Here is a 22,604-nt window from a genome sequence, read left to right as displayed (position 1 = left end):
TACTTATTTATCAACTCGTTCTGGTCATTTAGCAGCAATTAGTTGGTTCCCTGCCAGGTCTATTTAATTCAAGCGTTCTACAAAGGCCACCGGCTAACAAGTTGCCATGTGAATTAGAGCGCAGCTTTATAATTGCTATAAATTTAAAATGTAAGATAAATTTAAGTATTTCTCATTGTGCTTATCTACATAAATTGCAAGACTGTCGTCGCTTAGTTTATCATCTTCGCTAATACAACTTATTAAAAATAATTTATAACTTAACAATGACAAAAATGATTGTAACATTAACCAACTAGATAAGATTCGACAATAATCTAATTTAAAATAGCATCATGTTGAGCTCCAGCTGTAATGGAAAAATTTTCAAGATTTGTTGCAAGGCATCTAATAGTTGAATTCTATGAAATCTATTCTTGCTTTGGGCTACAGTTATTAAAAGTATGGGATATTGTTAAACTATAAATCTAACCCTGTTTTTTTTATATTTTTTATTTATGTATATAGCACTCGCAACTGTGGGAATTGGATGAGGCACTCGCCTGGGACTCGCCGAAGATTGCTTTTCTTGGAAATAGATTGTACAACTACTTACCAAAAAGCCGATGCCCAATCAAGCTTTTAATGAGCAAAATAATTGTGGCCTGCTGGAATTTCTGAGGGAACCAATTCAAGAGATGTTCGCAACACGCAAAGGTAAGAATTTTCATTAAACTGATTTATTTTATTGCCCTTAGGCCACACGACATACATATTGATTAATTGTTATTTGTTTTGGCGACCTTTCTAATGTCTGGCTGGATGTTAAGCTGGCTCGAGCTCGAGGTTTTTAGTTTACTTTGCGCCATTATATTTCCGTTTTAGTAGAAACCCCGAACTTGTGTCGGCTAAACATGCAGCTGTGGTAATTTGTACCATTATTGTTTATATCGAATTCACTTGCAAATTTAAATATAGCTAGACCTATTCACATAACACTTTTTGAATTAATTAATGGTGGCTCCTACGGCTGTGACTCGTTATTTTGGATCGGTTTTTCGGCTTCGTTTACCTGGCGCCGGAAAACATGCTTGTAGACAAGCGATGTGACCAAAGCGGCGGCCAAGGGACTCACCCAGTAGACCCAGTGATTCTCCCAGGCATTGTTCCATACAGCCGGGGCGAATGAACGGGCTGGGTTCATGCTCGCGCCCGTAAACTGACCCTATAATATGTATGGATATAAATCAGAGTCAATTAGTATACAATGTCATAGAGATGGGAATGTCTGGGAGTGGCTTAGGGTGGAGAGGGGTTAAATACGCACCGCAGTTAGGGATAAACACGCAATGGCCAGACCAAAGCGTACGGGCACCGAGTCCTGGAATTTAGCGTTACGTGGATCCCAAACACCGCAACAGATGGTGATCAGCACACAGGTGATTAGGAACTCGATGAGGACAGCCTGCCATAGTGCGACGCCGCTGGCGACGGTGGTCAGACAGGCACCTTGCGGGGTTATCGTGCTGCAGATAATATTGTCGGGCAATGATGCTTTCAGCAGTCCATATCCAATGAAGGCGCCCAGCATTTGGGCCACGAAGAAGGCCAGAGCCATTGGCCACGATATCTGCTTGTACACATAGCTGGCCAATGTTACGGCGGGATTGAGATGCGCACCGGACACACAACCGAAGCACTGAATGCAGATGAGCACGACAAATCCAAAACTAATTGCACTCTGGATGTGCGAGTTGGCGATCAGAGGAGTCTGCACACAGCCCATGCAGCCCAGGTATATTAGGAAGGCCGTCGCAATCAGCTCGCCAAAGACGATGCATACCTTGTCCAGAATCTGGGTTCTGCAAGAGTTGTAGGAAATGGCAAAGGATTAGACTTTAATCACACTAAAAAGCAACAGCAGCACCTGCCTTCGGATCTTGTTCTCCTCGGCCATAATGGAAGTAGCTACACGTATGTAAAAATGACGGACTACCAACTTTTTACCCCGACGCACAGCACGCAACTGAATCGAGCCTCCACGTCAGAGACGAATATGAGAGTGCACTATGGCTTTGCACAGTGGTTTAAATAGCATTTTTTACGGGATGCGTAAATCAAATGGAATGAATTATCGGAATCCGACAAATCAGTTATAAAATTCAGATTGATTAAGTTTTAGGACAAGGAAGTTATCAGAGGACGAGATGAAACTAAGAGAGTGTCTATGGCATCTCGTGTGCGTCTTCTCGAGTTCTTTGTTTGGATGAAGTTCCATTCGTTCGTTCGCCAATATTATTATTGAAATTGATAGAGAATGGCTTTTGATGGATTTGAATCAAAATTTCTGTAATAAACGTGGGTTCATTAGCCCGCGGATACAGATCAACAAAGCCAAATTCGGTTTTTTAAATAAATTTTCGGGCTGTATTTCTAATATTTCATATTACCAGTAGCAGACTTGGCTATGCCTACTAATCCCATTTCGATTCGTATTTCCGCCGACAGTCTCTTTCTATTATCTTCAAAAGAGCCGCTATCTGCTCCTCGAAAGCCTCTCCATTTGGGAATCTATTAGAATTGTTCCGTAAACACTCTATGTACCTAATCCGGGCGTAGACGGTTGATAACTCATATACAAATATGTTGGGCTCTTATTTAAAGAGTTTTCATCAAGTGGAAATCGTTCATAATTTTTGTTTGTACTCTTCAGATTTCACAGTGAATTCCGTAATAGCGAATATTTCCATCACGTGAAACTGAAGATGACCTCTAAAAGAGCTTTTATGTGCGGAAAATGTGAATCAAATTCTCATAGAGAGAAGGAATGGTGGGACACTGTGCGTGTTCGGTTGTTGTCGTTGGATGATTAGCTCTGCCACTCGACCCATTGACAGGTACTTGCAGAGCTACTCAACTCTCTCTCTTTGGAATCGCGTCCATGCTGGCGACTTTGAATTGCTACTAATCTTCAACAATGGCTATTATCAACTATCAAATTATCAAACGTTAAAGCCAATTATCAGCTGACTTTGTTACTTGTATGCGTATTTATTTATTACTGCTGAGAACTTTGCTAAATATTTATATTTTTTATGGCAGACCAACAGGTTGGGAGTGTATTTTATTGGTAGAGATTATTGGTACACCTCGAAAATTGATTGCAATCTTCGACATGCACTTATGCGAAGCAACATTCCTGATAACCAAATCCATTAGATCTAAATGGTAAAAACAACCTACAATACGTTAGTCGAAAGTGATCGACTGCTAGTTACCCTAACCATTTATAAAGCACTACAAAAATCGATAGCCTTACTTCCCCATAATCGTTATTAATCGGTTTAAAGATGATTTTTGAGCATAACTTGTAGATTCCACAAGTTTGACATACTGTTTAGGTTCTCGGCGTACATAGACAAATATATTTTAAATTATTAGTTAGAGCTGAGCATAGCGTATCTGCTAGTCTGTATCTGCAACTCTTGACTTCAGTACTTTTAATAAATAATAAAAATCACGCTGCGTGATTCGAGCAAAATTGGCGTTCAGACTTAACAAAACAAACAATCTTTATTACACAATGCGTGGGTTTTCAAGGATAGATTTTAAACTTAACCTATATAAAGATTGTTTCATAATTTATAGACGCAGACAAGTACCTTAATGCCAAATAAAGCGCCCTAACACTTGTAGAGTCTGAGAGCTCTTTACAAAGCTGTTACAGCTCTGACAAAGTATTTTATTTACAGTATTTAATTTCCCATTAAATCAAATACTAAAGTATTTAATAACGCAAGGAGTGCATTCTATAAAAAAGAGCTCATTTATAGATAGTTAGAGTAGGTTGCATTCCAAGGAATATTTTTGAAATTTGTACACATTTCCTCAATGGAGATTGCATTTATATCATCTGCAATGTGCTCTGATAACTAAATATAAAGCCTTGGCGCTAGCTGTCATTGCTCCAAATACCGAATTTAACTTTTATTGAGTATTTGCTATCAGAAGAATCGACAGCTAATTCTGTATTTAGTGCAGTTCAAAGCTCAGTCTTATGTCTAGAGTCATGTGGCGTTACCGACAATCAATTTGTTTGAGGTCTTTAACTTGATCAGGACGTTATCATTAATATTAAAAGTCGATGAACGAGTTGATGTCTGTTTGATTATTATTATTTTTTACTGCTGTGCAGCCAAGTCTCTTAGTCATGACGCTTAGTAGCTAGTAAACTTAGTACAGAAATCTCTGATAATCGCGTTTTATTTATTTTTTTTTGTGACTATTTAAACTGGAAATCCCAGTTTTATAATTATTGATTTGATTATTTTCTGTCAAACCAAATATTTTGCATTGAAATCTAGACACCTGTCGTTGCATGTGCTAATGAGTCACACTCTTTCACTACTAGATTCGGTTCGCCCTTCTATGCGATTCTCATAACCTAGAGCTTCTATTTATGTTTCTCGCGCAGAGACAGCTTTTATCCTCTCTTCTTTCTACTGGCTCTCTCATCTGCTTTCTTATTCTCAAAGACATTAGAATTTTTGAGCATAACACAAGAAAAGCACATAAATTTCAATAATAAAAAAACAAAAAGATAGAATCTTTCTCTTTTTTTACATTCACTCGCAGCCTTGACGCACTCGCGCTTTTTCCCTCTTTCATGCCGCCTTTCTATGCGATTTTCATGAACTAGTTAGTAGTTTATTAAACTTGAGCTTAACTTAAAAACTAATGTGGCTTCTAAAGCATAAGCTTAACTCTAAACCTTATCAATAAATTGTATTTTGGCATTTGAGCTGCGGAACTCAATCACTTCTTCGCTGCGGCCTTTGAACGCGAATCGGTAGATGACCGAAGTGAGTGCGGCGCCTACTAGAGGACCCACCCAATAGATCCAATGGTGCTGCCAGGAATTGTTCCACACAGCCGGTCCTAGGGATCGTGTCGGATTCATGCTCGAGCCGGTGAATAGGCCCTGTTAAAAATTCAATTGAAACTGGCTAACTCAGAAATGCGTGCATCATACTGACCGCTGATAAATTGAGACTCGCGACTGTTAGGCCAAAGCGTATTGGCACCGAATCCTTGAGTCTATCATTGCGTGGATCCCAGACCGAGCAGGCGACCATCGTCAGGCAGCTGGTGATTAATAGCTCAATGAAGACGCCCTGAAGCACCGAAATGTCGCTGCTGAGAACTGTGACACAGACACCAGCCGGTTCGTCCACACCGATGATGGCATTCAGGGGCAGCACGGCCTTCAGCAAACCGTAGCCAATGAGAGCACCTGCCACCTGGGCCACCAAATATGCAATGGCCATGGCCCAACCGAGAGCGCCATAGATTAAGGCGGCCAGTGTGATGGCCGGATTCAGATGGGCCCCCGAAATGGCGCCAAAGCTCTGTATGGCAATCAGTATGGCCAGGCCAAAGTTAAGGCTCAGCTCGAAGTGCGAGTTAAGGAACAGGGGCGTGGTCACACAGCCCATACAGGCGATGAATATGAAAACGGCCGTGCCCACCAGCTCGCCAAAAAAGGCAGCTATTCGCGGTCTGTGCTCCCGACGCAACCTCAGATATCTCCAGCTTGAGCTGGAGCTGGAATTGCTGATCCTTAACTTCTGCTGCGACATGCTGTCCAAATACAACTGAGGTGGCTGGCTGGGCTGGCTGCTCGTGGTAGCAGCGGGCCCCGACCAGCGCAAGGTTTCGACTTTGATATTTTGGCCCTAATCAATCAATATGAATTATAAAACTTTAATGCTAATTATTATGCGGATATTTTTATTTTGCCTAGATAGGGCAACCTACGCCAGTTGGTATTGTCATTGTCGAGTCAAGCCCAGAAGCAAATTAATAATTAATTAATCATGTTTGGAACTCTTTAAATGGGGTCTACCCAGCCAAAATTTCCAGTGTGGATCGCTGTTTAACAGGAATTGCCACACGGCTTGGCATTTAATGCGCAATCTTATCTTTCTAAGATGGTCAACAGCTGCGAATATGGCGCCTCGGCTTGGCCAATATCGCAATGGCCGCTAAGTACAGTTGATTAATGACAGCGAAACGCCGCCCAATGCTGGCCTACTTTGAGGCGCCTCCGCTACGAACGACGGGCACATTGAAGTGGCAGGAAAAATGCCACTATTGCAATTATTCATAAACCCCATTGCACTCTACTTTGATTAAGGCTGAGGTGCAATGCAATATGACCACCTTCACATAATTTACTTGGCACTGATAGTTTTCACACAATATCAGTCTGGCAATCAGTGTGTCTAGAGATTTTTATCAATTCTAGCCTTTCTAGACAACGCATAAATATTCGCTGATTTTCTACTTTAAATTTGGTTTCCTGTTTTGTTCAAAATTAGTCAAACTACTTTGAGTTCTGACTCCGCAAACCGAAAAAGTCCATATCTGATGACTGATTGATTGATTAGCGCTACGAAGGTGAAATTTTTTCTCGATGGAAAATGCGGATCAAAGCTTTGTGGGCGAAATTTTACATTTTGTCCGATTAACTTCAAACGTATTTTTAAAGTCCTATGATAGTAGATATATAACACTAACGGGTATACCCCGGCGTTGCCCGTGGTACGTATAAAATAAATAAACAATGAGCCAAATGTCAAGAAATGTCGACCAATGTCTACATAGGATATTTGAGGTTACCATTTACACATGAATTTTGACAAACCATAATATTGCCAGATTTAGATGCCAAATTGTTAAAGAGGCCAAACCATGAAAAATAAGCCAAAGCTCGTGGAAATCGGATGAGATTTGGCCGAGTTAGGGGGGTGGGAAATTTTGACCAATGTCTATATAGGATATTTGAGGGTACCATTTACACATGAATTTTGACCAAAATTAATGTTGCCAGATTTAGATGCCGAACTGATCTAAAGGCCAAACCATGAAAAAAGAGCAAAACCTCATGGAAATCTTATTAAATTTGGCCGAGTTATGGGGGTGGGAAATTTTGACCAATTTCTATGTAGGATATTTGAGGTTACCATTTACACATGAATTTTGACAAAAAAAAAATGTTGCCAGATTTAGATGCCAAATTGTTAAAGAGGCCAAACCATGAAAATAGAGCCAAACCTCGTAGAAATTGGATGAGATTTAGCCGAGGGCTGGGAATTTTTACACATGAATTTTGACCAAGAATAATGTTGCTAGATTTAGAAGCCAAATTGCGCTGTGATGACAAATCAGCCAGTCATTCAGTAAGTTAGACAGTCAGTCAGTCAGGACAAACAGTTTTATATATAGAGAAGAACTTATTAAAGTTCCACCCACATCTGTGGTACATTTTTTAGTTTTTTCCAAGCTATTATCTAAGGCTTAGGCTAGTGCTGATCACAATAGTAAATTTGGTATCCAGATGATAATTCGAACTCATTATTCAAAAATTTAATTTTTCGTATGATCTGAGTATTAAATTATATATGTGTCATACGCCGTAAAGTTTTTTGTCTTCGGTTTGCCAAAAAAATATAAATATATGAAAAAAAAAATTAAGAGCTAAAAAAATACGTTTTTGAGATAGAAAAAATGTCTATGTGCTTTATTTATCGAAGCTTTATATAAGTATACAAACATTTGTATCAATATAAAATTCGTTCATATTGATCTTAGCTTAAAACTAGTTAGATTTGTTTAAGGGGTTGCCCTTGCACTGGGAGAGCAGTGCAGAGCAGTTTTGGCACTTGTGTGACATTGGCCTATGAGAGCTGAACATCCTCCAGTTGGCGCAGTTTCTCGTCGGACATGATCTGCGCCTCGACAACCTCTCGCCGGAAGACGGCCTTGTAGGCGATGGCAGTGACGGCGGCACCGCTCAGCGGCGCCAGCCAATAGATCCAGTGGGCATCAAAGTTGCCGTTCCAGAGCGCTGGCGCAAAGGACCTGGCCGGGTTCATGCTGGCGCCAGTGAAGGGACCCTGCAAGCAACAAATAAAATATATGGCTATAGATAAAACCTGCAGCAGTGGGGCGCAGACTGCAACTTACCGCGGCGCAGGCCAAACCGGCAATGGCCAGACCAAAACGAATGGCCACGGAATCGTGGTGCTTGGCATTGCGCGGATCCCAGACGCCGCAGCAAACAATGACCAGAATCGAGGTGGCCGCAAACTCAATGCCAAAGGCCTGCGGGCTGGAGACATCGGCATGGGGCAGTGTAACGCAGAGGCCATTGGGCACATTTATTGTTGCGTATGGCAGCAAGGCCTTGAGCAGGCCGTAGCCAATGAAGGCACCCAACATTTGGCCAACAAAGTAGACAAAAGCCATGGGCAAACTGACCAGTTCATAGATAAAGGCCGCCACTGTGACGGCGGGATTCAGATGGGCGCCGGACACACAGCCAAAACATTGGATGGCAATGAGAACCGCAAAGCCAAAGTTAAGAATTATCTGCAAATGATTGTTGGGAAAGATGTCCGTTTTCACGCAGCCCATGCAGCCGAGGAAGACCAGAATGCCTGTGCCCAGCAGCTCGGCCAGGAAGCAGCTGATTTTATCCAATGTCGATGCCTTCATTTTGAACACCTTCAAACAACTGAAATGCCAAATAATTAGCGTTTAATTAGCAAATGCCAGCAGCTAAATTCGGTTGCTGTTTCTCTTTATTTTTTTTTTTTTTGATTAGCATGCCAAACAAACAGTAGGAGGAACTTGGCGCCTGGCCTGGCCACAAATTATCAAATCAAGCTCATCAATCATGCTCGAGCATTAGCACCCGGCCATCCATGCAAAAGCCTTTCCATTAAATTTGATCTTTCAATCACACGCAGACATACACACATCATATCTACTATGACGGTTGCTACTACATTTTGATTAATTTGTGTACAATGCGCAACTTCTTGGTGAAACAGATTGTCTAGATCTGCTGCTCAGTTGCTACATGAACAGATCCTGTCATCAATTTCTGACAAAACTCCTTGTCTGACATGAGTTTAGCTTCGGCTACGAACTGCTGACCAAGGCCTTAAATTTGTCGCCAGGGTTTGAAACTTGTGCCGGTACCAGCCGCAATTTGAGTTGAGGCCTCCTTTCTGGGGGAATGCTATACATTCAATTGATGGCGAACAGAAAAATATCCTTAAGGAGCACTAAGTGGCGCAATTCGACTCCTTTTACTCTATCAAATGGTCATATATATGAGAGTATCATATATAACATATACGAGAGTAGCATATGTATGGCAAATATATAATACTATCATATGTTTAGAATAACCACCACAGTATGTCACTGCTTGTCGTACGAGGCGACTAAAAGAGACACTTTTCTGGTGCCCGAAATTCGAGTCAATTGAGGCTGAAATAGAGAAACCATCTGACTCTTTTGGTCGTTACAACGGGTTGGGCAGTTCCAAGACTGCTAGTTAGGTTACTATTTAGTAATGTTCATAGTTTCAGGCCAATTTGAATTTTTGTTACCGAAATGAACGCTCTATCCAGGCTATATCACTTGTATATACGAGTCCCATTGTTCTAATCGCCAATGAACAAAACCCTACTTTAGACAAAGATATAGAGATATATTTTAGATGACTGTAACTCTACTTAAGACAAGGATATAGGGATATATCTTAGATGCCTGTAGCCTAATTTTTATCTAACACATTTAGCATATGGCAAACAATATCCATAAATATGCAAATCGTAACTCATGAATACTTAAAAGTCCTCTGAATCTGAGTAAATGTGGTCAAAAGACAATATTGACACTCAAGTTTAACGACAATTTTTTGTTGTTTATAAGTATTTTTAGTACTTTTTTCGCCACACCAGCTATTTGTTAAATAACTAAACAACATAAATAACAGACACAATAAAATATTGGGTTAAGGATATTCAAATATTTAAAATCTCCCGCTTCTAATTCGCAAACTGTGTTTATATTAGTATGAATACTAATATTAACGCTAAAAAGAAATATTTAGAAAACTTGTTAGTTTTTTTGGCCAGTTGGAAACTTTTTTACTCAAATCTAAACCCAAACTCGTAAAAGTTTTGGGTTTTTTACTTTGGAAACAAAACCCCGAATTTTCTTTTATTTTCTATGCCAATTTTTTGTTCATTTGAAGGTCAAACTGGATGCCAAAGTTTGCGTAATTTGTCAAAAAGCACAGTCTAAATTATTTTTATAACCACAAATGTATACTGAAACATTCTTTATGGAAGTTTATTTTTGATATTTACCGATCAAAGCACTCGCGACTCATTCTGACAATATTATGCTATATAAATATATAGGCAAATCTTAAACACGGCAATATCTCCGGTATGAGAAAGAACTCCTAACGTTTTTGCTGTTTAACTATCGCAGGGTATTGTACACAAAGTGTCAGCTCCACTGTCAATGTCAATCTGAGCATTGGAGTGCCATAGACAAATATTTATATATGTGTATCCACATTGCGCATATATATATATATACATATATATATTTTGCGTAAATCAAAAGCCCATTTTTAGACGCGAGAGACCCTAGAGAGGCCAACCGCAATTAGCAAATCCTCCACAGCCAGCGTGCGAGCGAGGCGAGCATGAAAAACAGTTCCAGTCTCTAGAATTGTTTAGCGTCTTAAAAAATAAGAGGGCCCACTCTCTCTCGCTCTCTCTCTCTCTCTCTCTCTCTCTCTATAGATATATATCTCCTGACTGCACGTTTTACAACCTCTCGTGCGCTCTGCTGCCCTGTCATTTAAATATTATGAAAGATAAATTTAAAAATAAAAAGCAATACATATAAGCAAATACGCGCGTTGTTATCAGCCGGTATTAGCTGGCCTTAACACCTGACTGAAATGAATGGATATCATGAGTAAAAGTTTACCCATAACACATCTGCAAGTATTTACTTTGACAGTAGCTGAATGCGTGACGTTGGCTGCAATTGAAACTCCAAAGGTCTGCTTATCAACAGCCGGTCATTCGAGCCCCAAGTACTGGCTGTCCATCAATTACATTGTCGCAATTGCAGCAACAATTGCAAATTGAAATTGCGTTTCATGTGCTACGCAATGTGAACAAATAAATCAGTGCAACGATTTGTTTCTGATCTGATTCTGTGGCGTTTGTCTATCAAAAGTGCGCCCATGATTGCACGCAATTCGCGTTAAATGTCTCAATCGCAGCGCATTTTAATTGAGTAAATGGGCAAACAAGTGAGAGTACTCTAATAAGGGGGGTCCGACTAGGAAATATCCTTCATCGACCGTAAAGTTGCCACTACAAATATTCACACACAAACTGGCAACTTTCTGCAGCGGCTGTGCTTCTTCAACGCTTAGTCTCATACTTTCTATGGGTAATACATTCTTGATTAACTTCGTTTTTATCCGATCTATTTGAATTTTCAGACATGACAATTCGATATTTATCGATATTATCGATTATATTCAATATTTATCGATATTACAAAAAATCGAAATTTATCGAGAAGATATCGAAAAAAAATTGATTTGATCTGAGATGTACGAGAATATATAATATACATTTTCGCCCCCGATCTTATATACCTAATGGGGTCAGATGCTTCCTCTTGCCTATCACATACATTAGCACGAAAGCATAATACATAACACACTTCTTAACCATTGTCATAAGGTTCGGGGTACACAAATATTCTGAATGAATGCGGAGATTGCACATCTTATATGTATATACAAATATATATATATGTATATATATAATGTAGAGTGTATATATTTCTTATATAGCTTCGCGAGCGTGTCTAAATATAAATGTATTTTTCATATACATGTTTTTACTGCACAAGTTGAATCATGATAACCTTTGTGATCTTAATCCCGTTCCCATAAAAAACTGTTTAATGCTGGCAAACAGCCGCCTACTCGCAATCTTGTCTAGGTAAAATAGCAATAGGAAATGTTGTCTGCGACAAAATCGCGCCAGATATGTTTCTTTATAGTCTGTCATATGCCAGAAAACCATAATCATTTTATAGCCACACAAATATGTGAACTTTTTCTTTGGTCTCGCGGCATTTGAAATGTGCAATTGCAACTCGGTTTGATTAACTGCTTAGTGTTCTTCACAAATGCCCAATAACAATATTTGCAATTGTCTTTTGTTTGCGGCTTACGAGTAACGTTTGCCAAATAGCCAAAGTAAATATTTGGTTAGCTGATTGACGGAGACATAAACGTATGTGGGCGAAGTCGAGAAAGGGAGAAAGATCGATCAGTGTTTGGCAAAGGAAGCAAAATAGACATAATGAAAACTAGAGGGCATTACTATCTACCGGCATGTCGGGCTTTGAATACCCTGTAGAAATAGAGTTCAGAAGTGCTTTCATACAAAAGCTGTAAATTTGAGTACAATCTGGTGTATTATTTATATAATATTGTCCGATAAACGTGCCAAAGGCAGCTATAAGATATAGTTGTTGGATGTTGAAAAAAAATTGCTCAGACTCTTCTCATATTGCTCATACATAAGAAGCTAATACTCAAGATATTTTGAAAAACAAAAGGTTTTCAGATAAGAACTTAATTTTCGAAAAGAAATTGGTCTAATCCGACCGGCAAAGTTACATAGATGATAAAAGTTTTAACTGAGCGTTACACAATTCGCAACAAAATGAAAGTACTCTCTACAATAGTATAATAAAAATAAAAACAAATGAAAAGTAAGCACGCATAAGTCCAAAAAACAATTGATAAGCATTTCTATGCATTTATGTCGAACTCAAAATGCCAGGCACGTTGTTTTATTAGAGTTTTGGCAAGAAAAGAAAAGCAAAATCAAAGCAGAGCTACGCTGCCTAAAACGGAGCTTGTGCAGGTTGTATTTACCCGTGTCCAAGTGTGTTATGCAAATAAATCAATTATCCATAGCGGGAATCGTGCGCTGTTTATTATTTATAAACTTAAAACAAACTGCTAATTGATATGCCCAGAAGGATCACGCATTAGCTGCGAGAGTTGTCATGAATTGGCTGCATGCAAAGCGATTTGATTCGATTAGCGTTCGATTCAAATGATTATTATGCTATTTATAATCACAAAACACAACTTTTTGTTGTAGGTTTATTTTCGAGAATAATAAATGTGTTAATGAAAGCATTAGATTTAACATTTAGAATGACTGAGCGCAATCGCCATTGATAAGCGCCGCAAATGTTGTTGTCAACATGCGAACCACTGTGCGAGCTTTTTGCAGCTTTTATGTAGACTTTTTTAGACTTGCCAAGAGGACTGAGCAAAAGCTTCTTTAGCTTTAATCTAGCTGTCTCCGGTTGAACAAAAAAGCTTTTAGTAATCTCGGCATTGAACTTCAACTTATCTAGAAACAAATCTGGAAATGTTTTTGTGGAAATTCCAAGCAGGTTGAGTCAGTGAACTACAAATATTTTTAGCTACCCTTATGTACATATTTATATTTATTTTTACAAGATAAACTTTACTATGAATTTTATTACATTTTAACAATGTGAAACTTTCCAGGCTATGCCTATTATAAAGAGGTTCGGCCTTAGCAATATTTTGGTAAATAAAAATCAAACAATAGCGTCTGATATCTGTCTGCATACACATACATAAATAGCTGTGCGTGGTACTTAATTGCGTGATAATTGGGTATGACGAATTGTTCAATTTGGACCCACTTAATTGGGGTTTTGCGTTAAATGATCTGACAGTTATGCTACGGCACACACACCTTATCGCGCCTGGGATTAGATATTGACATTATTATGCCCTACACTCATTGAAAATGGGTAACATGGGTATAATGGTTATGTGCAAATGTATGTAACAGACAAAAGATAGCATTTGCGACTCCATAAAGTACATATAATTTTTTCATCCAGATGACGAGCTGAGTCGATCTAGCAATAGTTGTCACCCTGAACGCATCGATCTCGGAAACTATTTAAGCTTTAGATATATATATGTATATATATATACAGATACTTGAAACTTAAAGATATATAATCTTGCATATCATACACAGGACAGGTATATAATTTTCTTCTTGAAATCTTTATATATTTCTGCTATATCGATAAATATCGATTTTGAGACTTTGGTTTTGAAGCACAGCTCGAGCATTATAATAGCTAGATACCCCAAAATTGGTATGTGGATTCTTAAACATGGAAAAAACCTCATATATGAAGGGTACAGACTTGTACTTTCGCATATGTGCAGATTTTAGTGACATATTTTTGCCCTGAATATTTTATAATGATGGGACTTTAAGCACCGAGCTACTCAAGAGCGATCAGTAAAGCGGGCAGCTTTTATATGTATACATTTCTCCTTTTCTTTCCTATTTATGTCTAGAAGGAAACTAGAATTTTGATAACGGCAGCTCGTCACTGTGCTAAGGGTATCTGCTAGTCGAGCACTCCCGACTGGAGCTCTCTAACTTGTTTTTAATTGCTTAGCAAATACCAGCACAATTTGACAAGCAGTCAACGTGTTTCACTTCCCCATTTGCGAGCTACGTATCTATTTGCTGAAGCGCATCTGTTTTGATACGCTTGTCGCGTTCAGACGAGCTGCATCTTGTTTCCATGGCACATTGATAACCAATTTAGCTCATTATATTTGCCACGGGCTGCCATTGACTACTTAATATGCTGATAAGCTCTATTGATCATCATTGACGACAGCGTCCTTCCCTGTCGAGCGATTCGTGCGTACGTATACTTTCAGTACACACTATACACATACGTATAAATCCACATAGCTGCTGCGACTTCTGGCTGTTGCTGTAAGCCGCTTATCAATGGCATTATTATCAGTGACAACAGTTGACGTTTTATTGCGCAACACGTTAAAAGCCAACAAAAGCGTCAGCACATGCTACTTCAGAGTGTGCCCATAGATTCTATTTATGGGCCCCGTGCCTATAGCCCCTCCGATAATGCCTCCAAAATTGAGACGTTTACGCACCGAATAGAACAAAAAAAATGAATAAAACAAAATGTGGCCCAGTCAAAATTGTGATAGGCCCCACTAGAGCTAGCGCGACGAGTGTTCGTATTATCGCCTAGACGAGTATAAGTCATGTGTCTGTTGGCCAAGACAGCTGACAAACGCCAAAAGTTAGTGAACCTTGCGCCTTATCAGACATACTGCCTAAAGCCTAAGGTCTGTCAACCCCTACAAAAAGAACGCGCAAAAAACACACGTTTTATTTGTATTTGAACTAAGACTTAACATTATGCAAATACGCGAATGCTTAACTATTTTTGGTAAATTATTTATAATTATATGCACTGTAATTACGACTTCATCAGGTTGTTTGCTTTGGCTTTGACTGCGACTCGTGCTTTAATTAACACATTATCTACACTATGCTGCTAACTGAGTACTCAATACAACAACAACAACAAAAAAGAAATCGGCAGTGATTTTCTGTGTCGGAACCAATATTGCCCTAGGCTCTAAATGCCGTTGCCGGCTAACACAGAAATGTCAATAAAATTCGATTTGTGTTCTAATCAAAGCCCATGCAATAAACCATAAAGTATTATTATTAAGCGGCGAATATCTGTAAGTGGTTTCCGATAATGCCGCCATAAATCAAAGTGCAACTGGAAAAAAAAAAAAAACAAGCAGAGTGTGGGTAGTCGCAATTTAGGTGGAACTAAATTAAAAACTGGTCACGGCCTAAACTGATTGAATTCCAAGCAAAATATTCGTCACATTCTCAAATGGAATGCGGACTAGAGTATTTAAGTGGCGGCAAGTTTGCTGACTAAATCGACGGACCTTAACTCCCACGACTTTATAAGCGTATTTGACTTGCTTTAATCAATGCAAAATTATTTTAATTTGACTCGTCTATACTCTTTTAAAAGGTATCAGAGTTTTCGCATAGAATTAGGAAGGAGACTTTGCCGTCTTCATATGGTATATACATTATTGAACATTATCAACAGCCGAGTCGTCTGTCCGTCTGTCGACTAAAAATCTTATCAGCCATGAACTTTGCATACGATAGGAACACTACATTATATAGCTGACATGGGGTTGTTCAATCGAAAATTATGAAAAACTGTCTGTTTTCAGACCAAATTTGACATTTATTAGTTTCGGTATGCTTCTTACATATCTATATAGGACAGGAGTTAATACTATTCTGTTAATTAACTCAATATATCGATAAGCTAGCTATATCATATAGTGGCGAGATAGTCGTTTTTTGTCTACATTACATTCATTACGTAATGTAACTAATATTTATATATGACATACATTATTATAAAACTTACATATATGCATTATCCAAACATCATCAGCCTATTATAGCATATAGCTCTATTGGAAAAATGTTTTGTGTAAAGCGTTCCCTTTTTCGAAAAGGCAGAGCTTTTGCTCGAAAAACCATAAGCCATATGTCTTAAAGGGTATTGTAAGTTCGACTTGCTCAAAAATAGTCGTTCTCATAATTATAAAACGTCGATCGCATCTGTGTAAATCACATTAAAAAAGATAATAATAATCGCACTCATAGGGCATCACGTGCGTATACTTAATGTCAGATTGCTTCAATATTTCATGCATAGAGGAAGGTGTGTAACCCATATTATATACGTGGAGCGATAAATGTGACACCTCGAGCAGTCGAAATAGCTCAATTTGTGCGTTTCGCATGAAATCTTCCACGTCAAACCAGTTTAGCTATCATATGATAATAAAATTCGGCGTTTTTTAAGTTGGCAAACAGATTCATATGGAGCAATGTTATAAAAATATTATTCAAATGCGTGTGACTCGAGCTGTTAAATCGAACACGCGATTCGATTAGCTCTATTACACATTTTGATGGATTTATCAAATTGTTTAGCACGAATTAACAAGTTGCTCGTGAGCTTCAGGATATGTTTCAATTAGTCAATCCATTAAATACTCTTAACCCTGTCGTCATGTGTCACTCGCCGTGTTAATAGCTTGTCTTATATAATTGTTTGTTGCATGGCAATTAAACCTTTTTTTAAACACACCCACCAGAAAAAGAAAAATTGTTGAAATTTTAATAATTGACTCGGCACAATGGAAAATTAAGCAACTCATTTGTTAGCCGCTAATATTTTAGGTAAATATCATTTGGGCAATAGATACAAAAAGTAATAAAAAATTGCTTAAATTGCGTTAACACGTGTCAGTACAAGGCAGACCAACGCCGACGCTTTGAATACCCTGTGAGTAGTGAGAGTGTTGCAGGGGTATGCTAGCCTGCAAGCCAATGTAAATACTTGTTGCTAGATTCTATTGGAATTTGAGTGTTGGCGAGCAGGAATTGAAATTGTATAATATTTAAATCAATGCTGTCTAGTTTAAAGTAGGTGAAAACCTGAATGTTGTTGAGTGCAGAGTTGACTCGACTATTGATGCCCTTTAAAATTATATTGCATAGCATTTTCATAATTTTTGTATTTGATAATTCCCTACTTTATGAAAGTAGAGCATGAACAGAAACAGATTTCTGTATTAGATTTCTGTATCAGATAATAAATATATCAGTAAACTAATATTTTCATAAAAATGATCATACCTTGACTTCCCTAAAGTACAGAGTATCTGCTAGTCAATAAATCTTTATTCTATGGCTTCCAAATTTTTGCGTTTCTTAAAATTATGCTTTAAAGAAATAAAGGCACATAAACATTTTATCTGGTTGCGTGGACGCCAAGGCGAACGAATATTATTTTGTTGGCTGGTTCTGTTCTTATTTGGCATTCAGATAAAAAATATATGGGGCTATATACACACATGCTAAACATGTGAACTGATATTGACATAACAATTCGGCTTGCCAAACCAAGCTGCGCCGCGAATAAAGCACACACAGGAATTTTATGAATTGAAGTTTGGTCCGCGGTTCCAATGCAAGGCATGTGGAGTATTTGGTTATCAGAGGCGACTTTTTATATATAGTTTATAGAATTGTTGACCTTATGCCAAATCAAATTGCAATCTTTATTCTGTTTAATGATAATTTTGATAAGAGGCGCGCACGCCTAATTAGTACAGAATACTTGGACACAAGTTTGTGGTACATACAAATATATGTGAAATATATATGTATGACATATGTGTGTGTTTGTGCGTGTGTGTGTGTTTGTGTGTGAGTGGCACACAAAAAGTGGAACAGCATACATATATTTACATACGCAAGTATCAGCGTGAATATTTCCAAAGAGCTCGGCTGGCATGTTTTAAAAATAAAATTAAAAAAAAAACGAGAATTTAAATGAAAATAAAATTAAGACAAATTCAAGGCAATTGCACGGAGAGTGCAGTTAAAAACCGTATAAATTTTTTCAGTTTTGTTGTTGCTGTCGTTTTTTTTTCTTTTTTTTTTTTTGATTTACATTGAGTGTTAATTGAATGTCATTTCGAAAGCAGCTAACTTATACGAATATGGAATATGGAACGGACATTTGACAGACAACTTTGAACTCCGGACGTATAAATTGGATTTCAATTCGATTCGATTTCAATTCAGCTCCGACTCTATTCGAAAGTGTTGGCAACAAGAAATTATCCGTTATGTAATATGGCTATTAATTTTATGCGCTCTCTCCCGCACGAGCAGGGCGAAACATTTCATTGCCAAGTGCATTAAATGCAAAATAATGCACATAATTATAAGCTAATAATGCGGTAGTATATAGAAAATAATAAAAACCCAGCAGCAACAGCAACTACAACAACAACAACAACTTTGTATATTGATAGGGTAGGAGGTGTGCATACATTGTTTTTGATATTCAGGCAGGCGTGCACAACAACAATTAAATTCCATTTAATCAATATTAAGTACATAAAAATTCTACATGTGTAGATAGCGTCCGCCCGACAAAGGCCAGGCCCAAAAAAAAAAAAAACACCTATGATAAGCTTGGATATGAGCACCATTTTAAAGCATAGTTCGAAATTTCTGGCTAACAACATTCACACATAAATTGCACTTAAAATTGTTAACAAAGCCAGGATAAATTGATAATTATTCAATTTAATTAAGGCAAAAAAAAAACACATTAAATAAATGGCAATTACCCAAAGGCACAGGATCTGTTGTCTAGAACTTAAAACTGAATTTTGTTGCACAATCTGAAAGTGGTTCAACCAAAACTGAACAGTCTTTGCACTGGAAGCCTTTTTATATAGATCAAAATTGCTTCAGTTAGAGTCACAGCAGCGGCCACAAGAAGAGAGTTCACATTTCTCTGATTTTGTTTTAGTTAGTTAATTTTGCTAATTAATTAATGCCTTGACTTAATATCAGAGCAGGCAACAGATACACGCACTTGCAGAGACCACAAACTGGAACTAACCTGCGCTTTTCTCGATCGTTTGATTGCAATTAAAACTCTCAGCAAAAGGCGCGCGCGCGATCAACTTCGGCGCCACAAAAATCGAAAGAAAAAAAGCAACAGAGCTTCGGCTGGCCACCATGGCGTATTATTGCTGCTCGAAAGCAGCGCAGTCGACGCCGAAAGTTTTCTGCTTATCGCCCAAAAAGAGAGAGAGAGGGTGAGAGCACGTGAGAGCGCAAGGGCGCGCGCGCGCGCATGAGAGCACGCGAGTGTCAAGCGAGAGGAAGCTTATGCCGGCTCTTTTGTGTACGCCAGTGCTGCGAGCTTTTTGCAGCAAGTAGTCGCTGAAGGTTACCCACGCTGAAGACTAACGTTAGAGATGAGCTTTCCGTTCTACGTTATGTAACAAAATCTATATTGACAAAGCTGTTTAATTCGGAGTTCTTAATTTGTATGCCCAGCACGTCTGGAACAACGGTTCTAGACTCTACTAATTACCCACTGTGTTAATAAATATTGATGAATTTATGAATATTTACATATTAGTATTTATGACTTAAATTATTAATTAGTTTAGTTCAGACCAGGTAAACTTCTACTTTATGTATTATGATAGATTACTATTCTATTTTTATGGCTGTTCTGCTTGCAAAATTATTAATAACAAACACACAATAGATTTTTTGAAATTTTAAAATTCATTATATCATTGTTTTCATGTGGATATTATGCGCTTTAATTCCGCTATCAACAATATATGGTTTTAAACAAAGAAACAAAGCCGCTGTATCAAAGCCATTTTCATTAGCGTGAGCTTAGCCTAATTAATTCTTGAATTTTATAGCCAAAGCACTGAACCATAAAATATAGTTAAATGGACATTCTGTTGTATCACGATAATCTTCTTTTTTTAATAATTTAAACGGATTAGTGTTGTCTATTCAGCCTTTTTTCCGCCAAATTCGTTCTTTTTATAATTTATAGAATGAAATAGTTGTCATTATTCACAAATGCTAAAAATGGAACAAACTGAATTTAAGAAAATTATGCAATGCTAATATTGGGAAATCTTTATAAGGTTTAATGACACCATATTGGGAGCGGAAGTCGTAAAATACGCAGACTTTTGTTGGCAAAAAAAAGTTTCAAAGATTTGACGACCTCTGCCAGCCTCATGTTGCTTCTGCTTTGTTCAAACGACGAGGTCAATGGAGCATTTAGCCAGGTCAAAATTGAATATATACACCTAAAACGGCATTAACAGTTATGTATATATTATGTTTATGGTAATCAAATATTATAGAAATTATATATTATATAAATGATATATATACGTTTATATTTGTTGATTTAAATATGCAATTTCGGTTTTAATATTTTAGGATATGTTATATCACATAAAGTGTTCGTAACCTTTTTATACCCTTGCAGAGGGCATTTTAATTTTGTTTTTGTCTATCTTTAAATAGAAATATATTTTACTAGACTTACAATAAGAATATTTTGTAGGTATATATTGAAAGGATATAACCCAATGTTAATGTATGAACGTTTTGAATAATTATTAATTACAGAATCCTTTTAGACCCATATTTCTATTTCACATTCGCACATATACTTTTATACATCTGAACAAATTTTTTTTATAATCTAAAATTTTCCACTCATAAACTTATTCGTCCCATTGTACGCAGTGTCGCGCCCTCTATTGATAAGCACTTTAATCTGCATGAGTTTTTTTATCGTTCACAAGAGTCATTCAAATCGGGTAACCTTCATTTATGGCTAAGCCCATACTTACCTCCTTCGCGACCTACCTGCGTGCTCTTCTGGGGTTGGAGTAAAGTTTCCGTTGGGCTTGTTGTTTGCCAGGGCAGCAGTAAAATTTCACTTATCACAACTTATCGAACTAAATTCCATAAACACTTGACGTCACATTATTTTGTTCGAAACGGAAAACTTTATCAGTGGGTCATGATAAACGCGATGTCTTTTCCATGACGCGTTTGGCAGCTTTTCCCATAGACCCGCAACCTTGACTTTTTTGAGACGAGGAAGCATTAAATTGCAAGAAACTCGTGACTCAAGCTAAATATATATGTATATATCCATAAAGATATATATCAGCGAAGTATGCTAATGTTGTTAAAGTCAATCAATAAATATAACTAAAAATAAAACACAATGAAGCGTTGTCAAAGCATGTCAAATCAAATGCGCGCCAAATTGATGAATAACTATTTTGGGTCCATAATGGGTTAAGCGGCGGCTGAAATCGTGAGCCATTGAGATTTTGCGAGTATTTCTGGTTGTGCCCATTCATGTGATTTATTATGGTGTCTGGCCAGCGGACACTTGACTCGCCGAGCTTGTTAAATAAAACTTAAACTGGTTTTTCGGCTATTCAGGAAAATGCTAAAACTTCAATCAACGGCGGCGCCATAAATTCATTTTTTTCTGTTTATATTTCTAAATGCAATTTTAGCAAAGCTTTTTGGGTGCCAAAAAAAAAAAAAAAAAGAAGGTACAATAAAAATAAAGAGACGCCGAAAAGCTGAAAGCACGTGACGTATACGCAACGTGGCCTCTGCGCGGGCAGCGAATGTGTGTCAAATGTTTTATTTATTTTCGCATTTGTTTTGTTTGTTGCTTGAACTTAATATGTGTACTTAATAACCGTAGCTAACTATAGTAAGCGCACCTTTTAATCATTTTCTTCTCGGACAGCTGAAATTTGCTGGACGGCGGCTGCTGCTCCCCGCGATGCAGCTGCTGATTGAGCAAAGCTGCGATTGTGGGCACCGATTGTTGTTGTTGCTGTTGTTGTTGTTGTTGTTGTTGTTGCTGTTGTTGTGACATGATTTCAATGTATTGTTAAACGCACTTTAGCAGTTCTTTTATCCACACACACACGCGCACACACAGACACACATACGCACGCACGACGGCAACACTTGAAATGCAAATTGGTTTTTTATGCAAACAAAATTGCAGACGCGACAAGGAACTTTAGTTTTTTTTAGTTGCTGCTTCTATTTTTTATAATTTATACTTTGTTTTTATTCGTCTTTGGTCTCGATGCTAGTCTCAATGTTGTTTCGCGAATTATATTTGTGCGCTGTATCTGTTTCAGTATCTATATGTCTGCATGTTCGCTGTTGCGACGCATCTGTATTTTTGCTTTTGGTTTGCCCAGCTACAGCGGGCTGACTGACAGAGTAACCGTCGACACGTCGACGACGAAGCTTAAATTCACCGCAGATGGCAGAGGCAGCCAATAAAAAAAACATGTA

The 22,604-nt window shown here is 38.0% G+C and overlaps 3 protein-coding genes across 5 annotated transcripts; all 3 read right to left on the bottom strand.

Moving 5' to 3' along the window:
- Positions 1-703: 703 nt before the first annotated feature.
- Positions 704-22,185, bottom strand: LOC135431585 (aquaporin-like). 2 transcript variants are annotated; one of them, XM_064686798.1, is made up of 3 exons: positions 22,013-22,185; positions 1,307-1,841; positions 704-1,204 (listed from the first exon to the last, which is right to left on the bottom strand). In XM_064686798.1, exons 1-3 carry the CDS (start codon positions 22,168-22,170, stop codon positions 1,004-1,006), a joined length of 894 nt encoding a protein of 297 aa, XP_064542868.1. In that variant the 5' UTR covers positions 22,171-22,185; the 3' UTR covers positions 704-1,003. The 2 variants fall into 2 exon arrangements, with proteins under 2 accessions (XP_064542868.1, XP_064542869.1); XM_064686799.1 differs by lacking the exon at positions 22,013-22,185 and adding an exon at positions 1,911-2,071.
- Eglp3 (Entomoglyceroporin 3) lies at positions 4,745-5,618 on the bottom strand. The gene is made up of 2 exons (XM_064688037.1): positions 5,016-5,618; positions 4,745-4,960 (listed from the first exon to the last, which is right to left on the bottom strand). Exons 1-2 carry the CDS (start codon positions 5,616-5,618, stop codon positions 4,745-4,747), a joined length of 819 nt encoding a protein of 272 aa, XP_064544107.1.
- Positions 7,532-19,445, bottom strand: Eglp4 (Entomoglyceroporin 4). Of its 2 annotated transcripts, none has more exons than XM_064687144.1 (3): positions 19,330-19,445; positions 8,008-8,557; positions 7,532-7,937 (listed from the first exon to the last, which is right to left on the bottom strand). In XM_064687144.1, exons 2-3 carry the CDS (start codon positions 8,536-8,538, stop codon positions 7,719-7,721), a joined length of 750 nt encoding a protein of 249 aa, XP_064543214.1. In that variant the 5' UTR covers positions 8,539-8,557; positions 19,330-19,445; the 3' UTR covers positions 7,532-7,718. The 2 variants fall into 2 exon arrangements, with proteins under 2 accessions (XP_064543214.1, XP_064543215.1); XM_064687145.1 differs by lacking the exon at positions 19,330-19,445 and adding an exon at positions 19,052-19,251.
- Positions 22,186-22,604: the final 419 nt, after the last annotated feature.

The sequence above is a fragment of the Drosophila montana genome, unplaced genomic scaffold, assembly GCF_035044405.1.
Source record: "Drosophila montana isolate Dmon_TW-CO22-7 unplaced genomic scaffold, ASM3504440v1 contig_3200_1, whole genome shotgun sequence".
NCBI classification, from domain to species: domain Eukaryota; kingdom Metazoa; phylum Arthropoda; class Insecta; order Diptera; family Drosophilidae; genus Drosophila; species Drosophila montana.
Note: the sequence above shows the minus strand (reverse complement) of the source record. Positions and strands in the feature narration are given on the sequence as shown.

What these genes read in the sequence shown, in the direction of transcription:
- LOC135431585 (XM_064686798.1), bottom strand. Translation starts at nt 22,170, where the DNA reads ATGTCACAACAACAGCAACAACAACAACAACAACAACAACAGCAACAA. An exon ending in GAGAAGAAAATGATTAAAAG is followed by an intron (nt 1,842 to 22,012) that starts GTGCGCTTACTA and finishes CAACTCTTGCAG; the next exon opens with AACCCAGATTCTGGACAAGG. An exon ending in CGTGTTTATCCCTAACTGCG is followed by an intron (nt 1,205 to 1,306) that starts GTGCGTATTTAA and finishes TACATATTATAG; the next exon opens with GGTCAGTTTACGGGCGCGAG.
- Eglp3 (XM_064688037.1), bottom strand. Translation starts at nt 5,618, where the DNA reads ATGTCGCAGCAGAAGTTAAGGATCAGCAATTCCAGCTCCAGCTCAAGC. An exon ending in CGAGTCTCAATTTATCAGCG is followed by an intron (nt 4,961 to 5,015) that starts GTCAGTATGATG and finishes AATTTTTAACAG; the next exon opens with GGCCTATTCACCGGCTCGAG.
- Eglp4 (XM_064687144.1), bottom strand. Translation starts at nt 8,538, where the DNA reads ATGAAGGCATCGACATTGGATAAAATCAGCTGCTTCCTGGCCGAGCTG. An exon ending in CCGGTTTGGCCTGCGCCGCG is followed by an intron (nt 7,938 to 8,007) that starts GTAAGTTGCAGT and finishes TGTTGCTTGCAG; the next exon opens with GGTCCCTTCACTGGCGCCAG.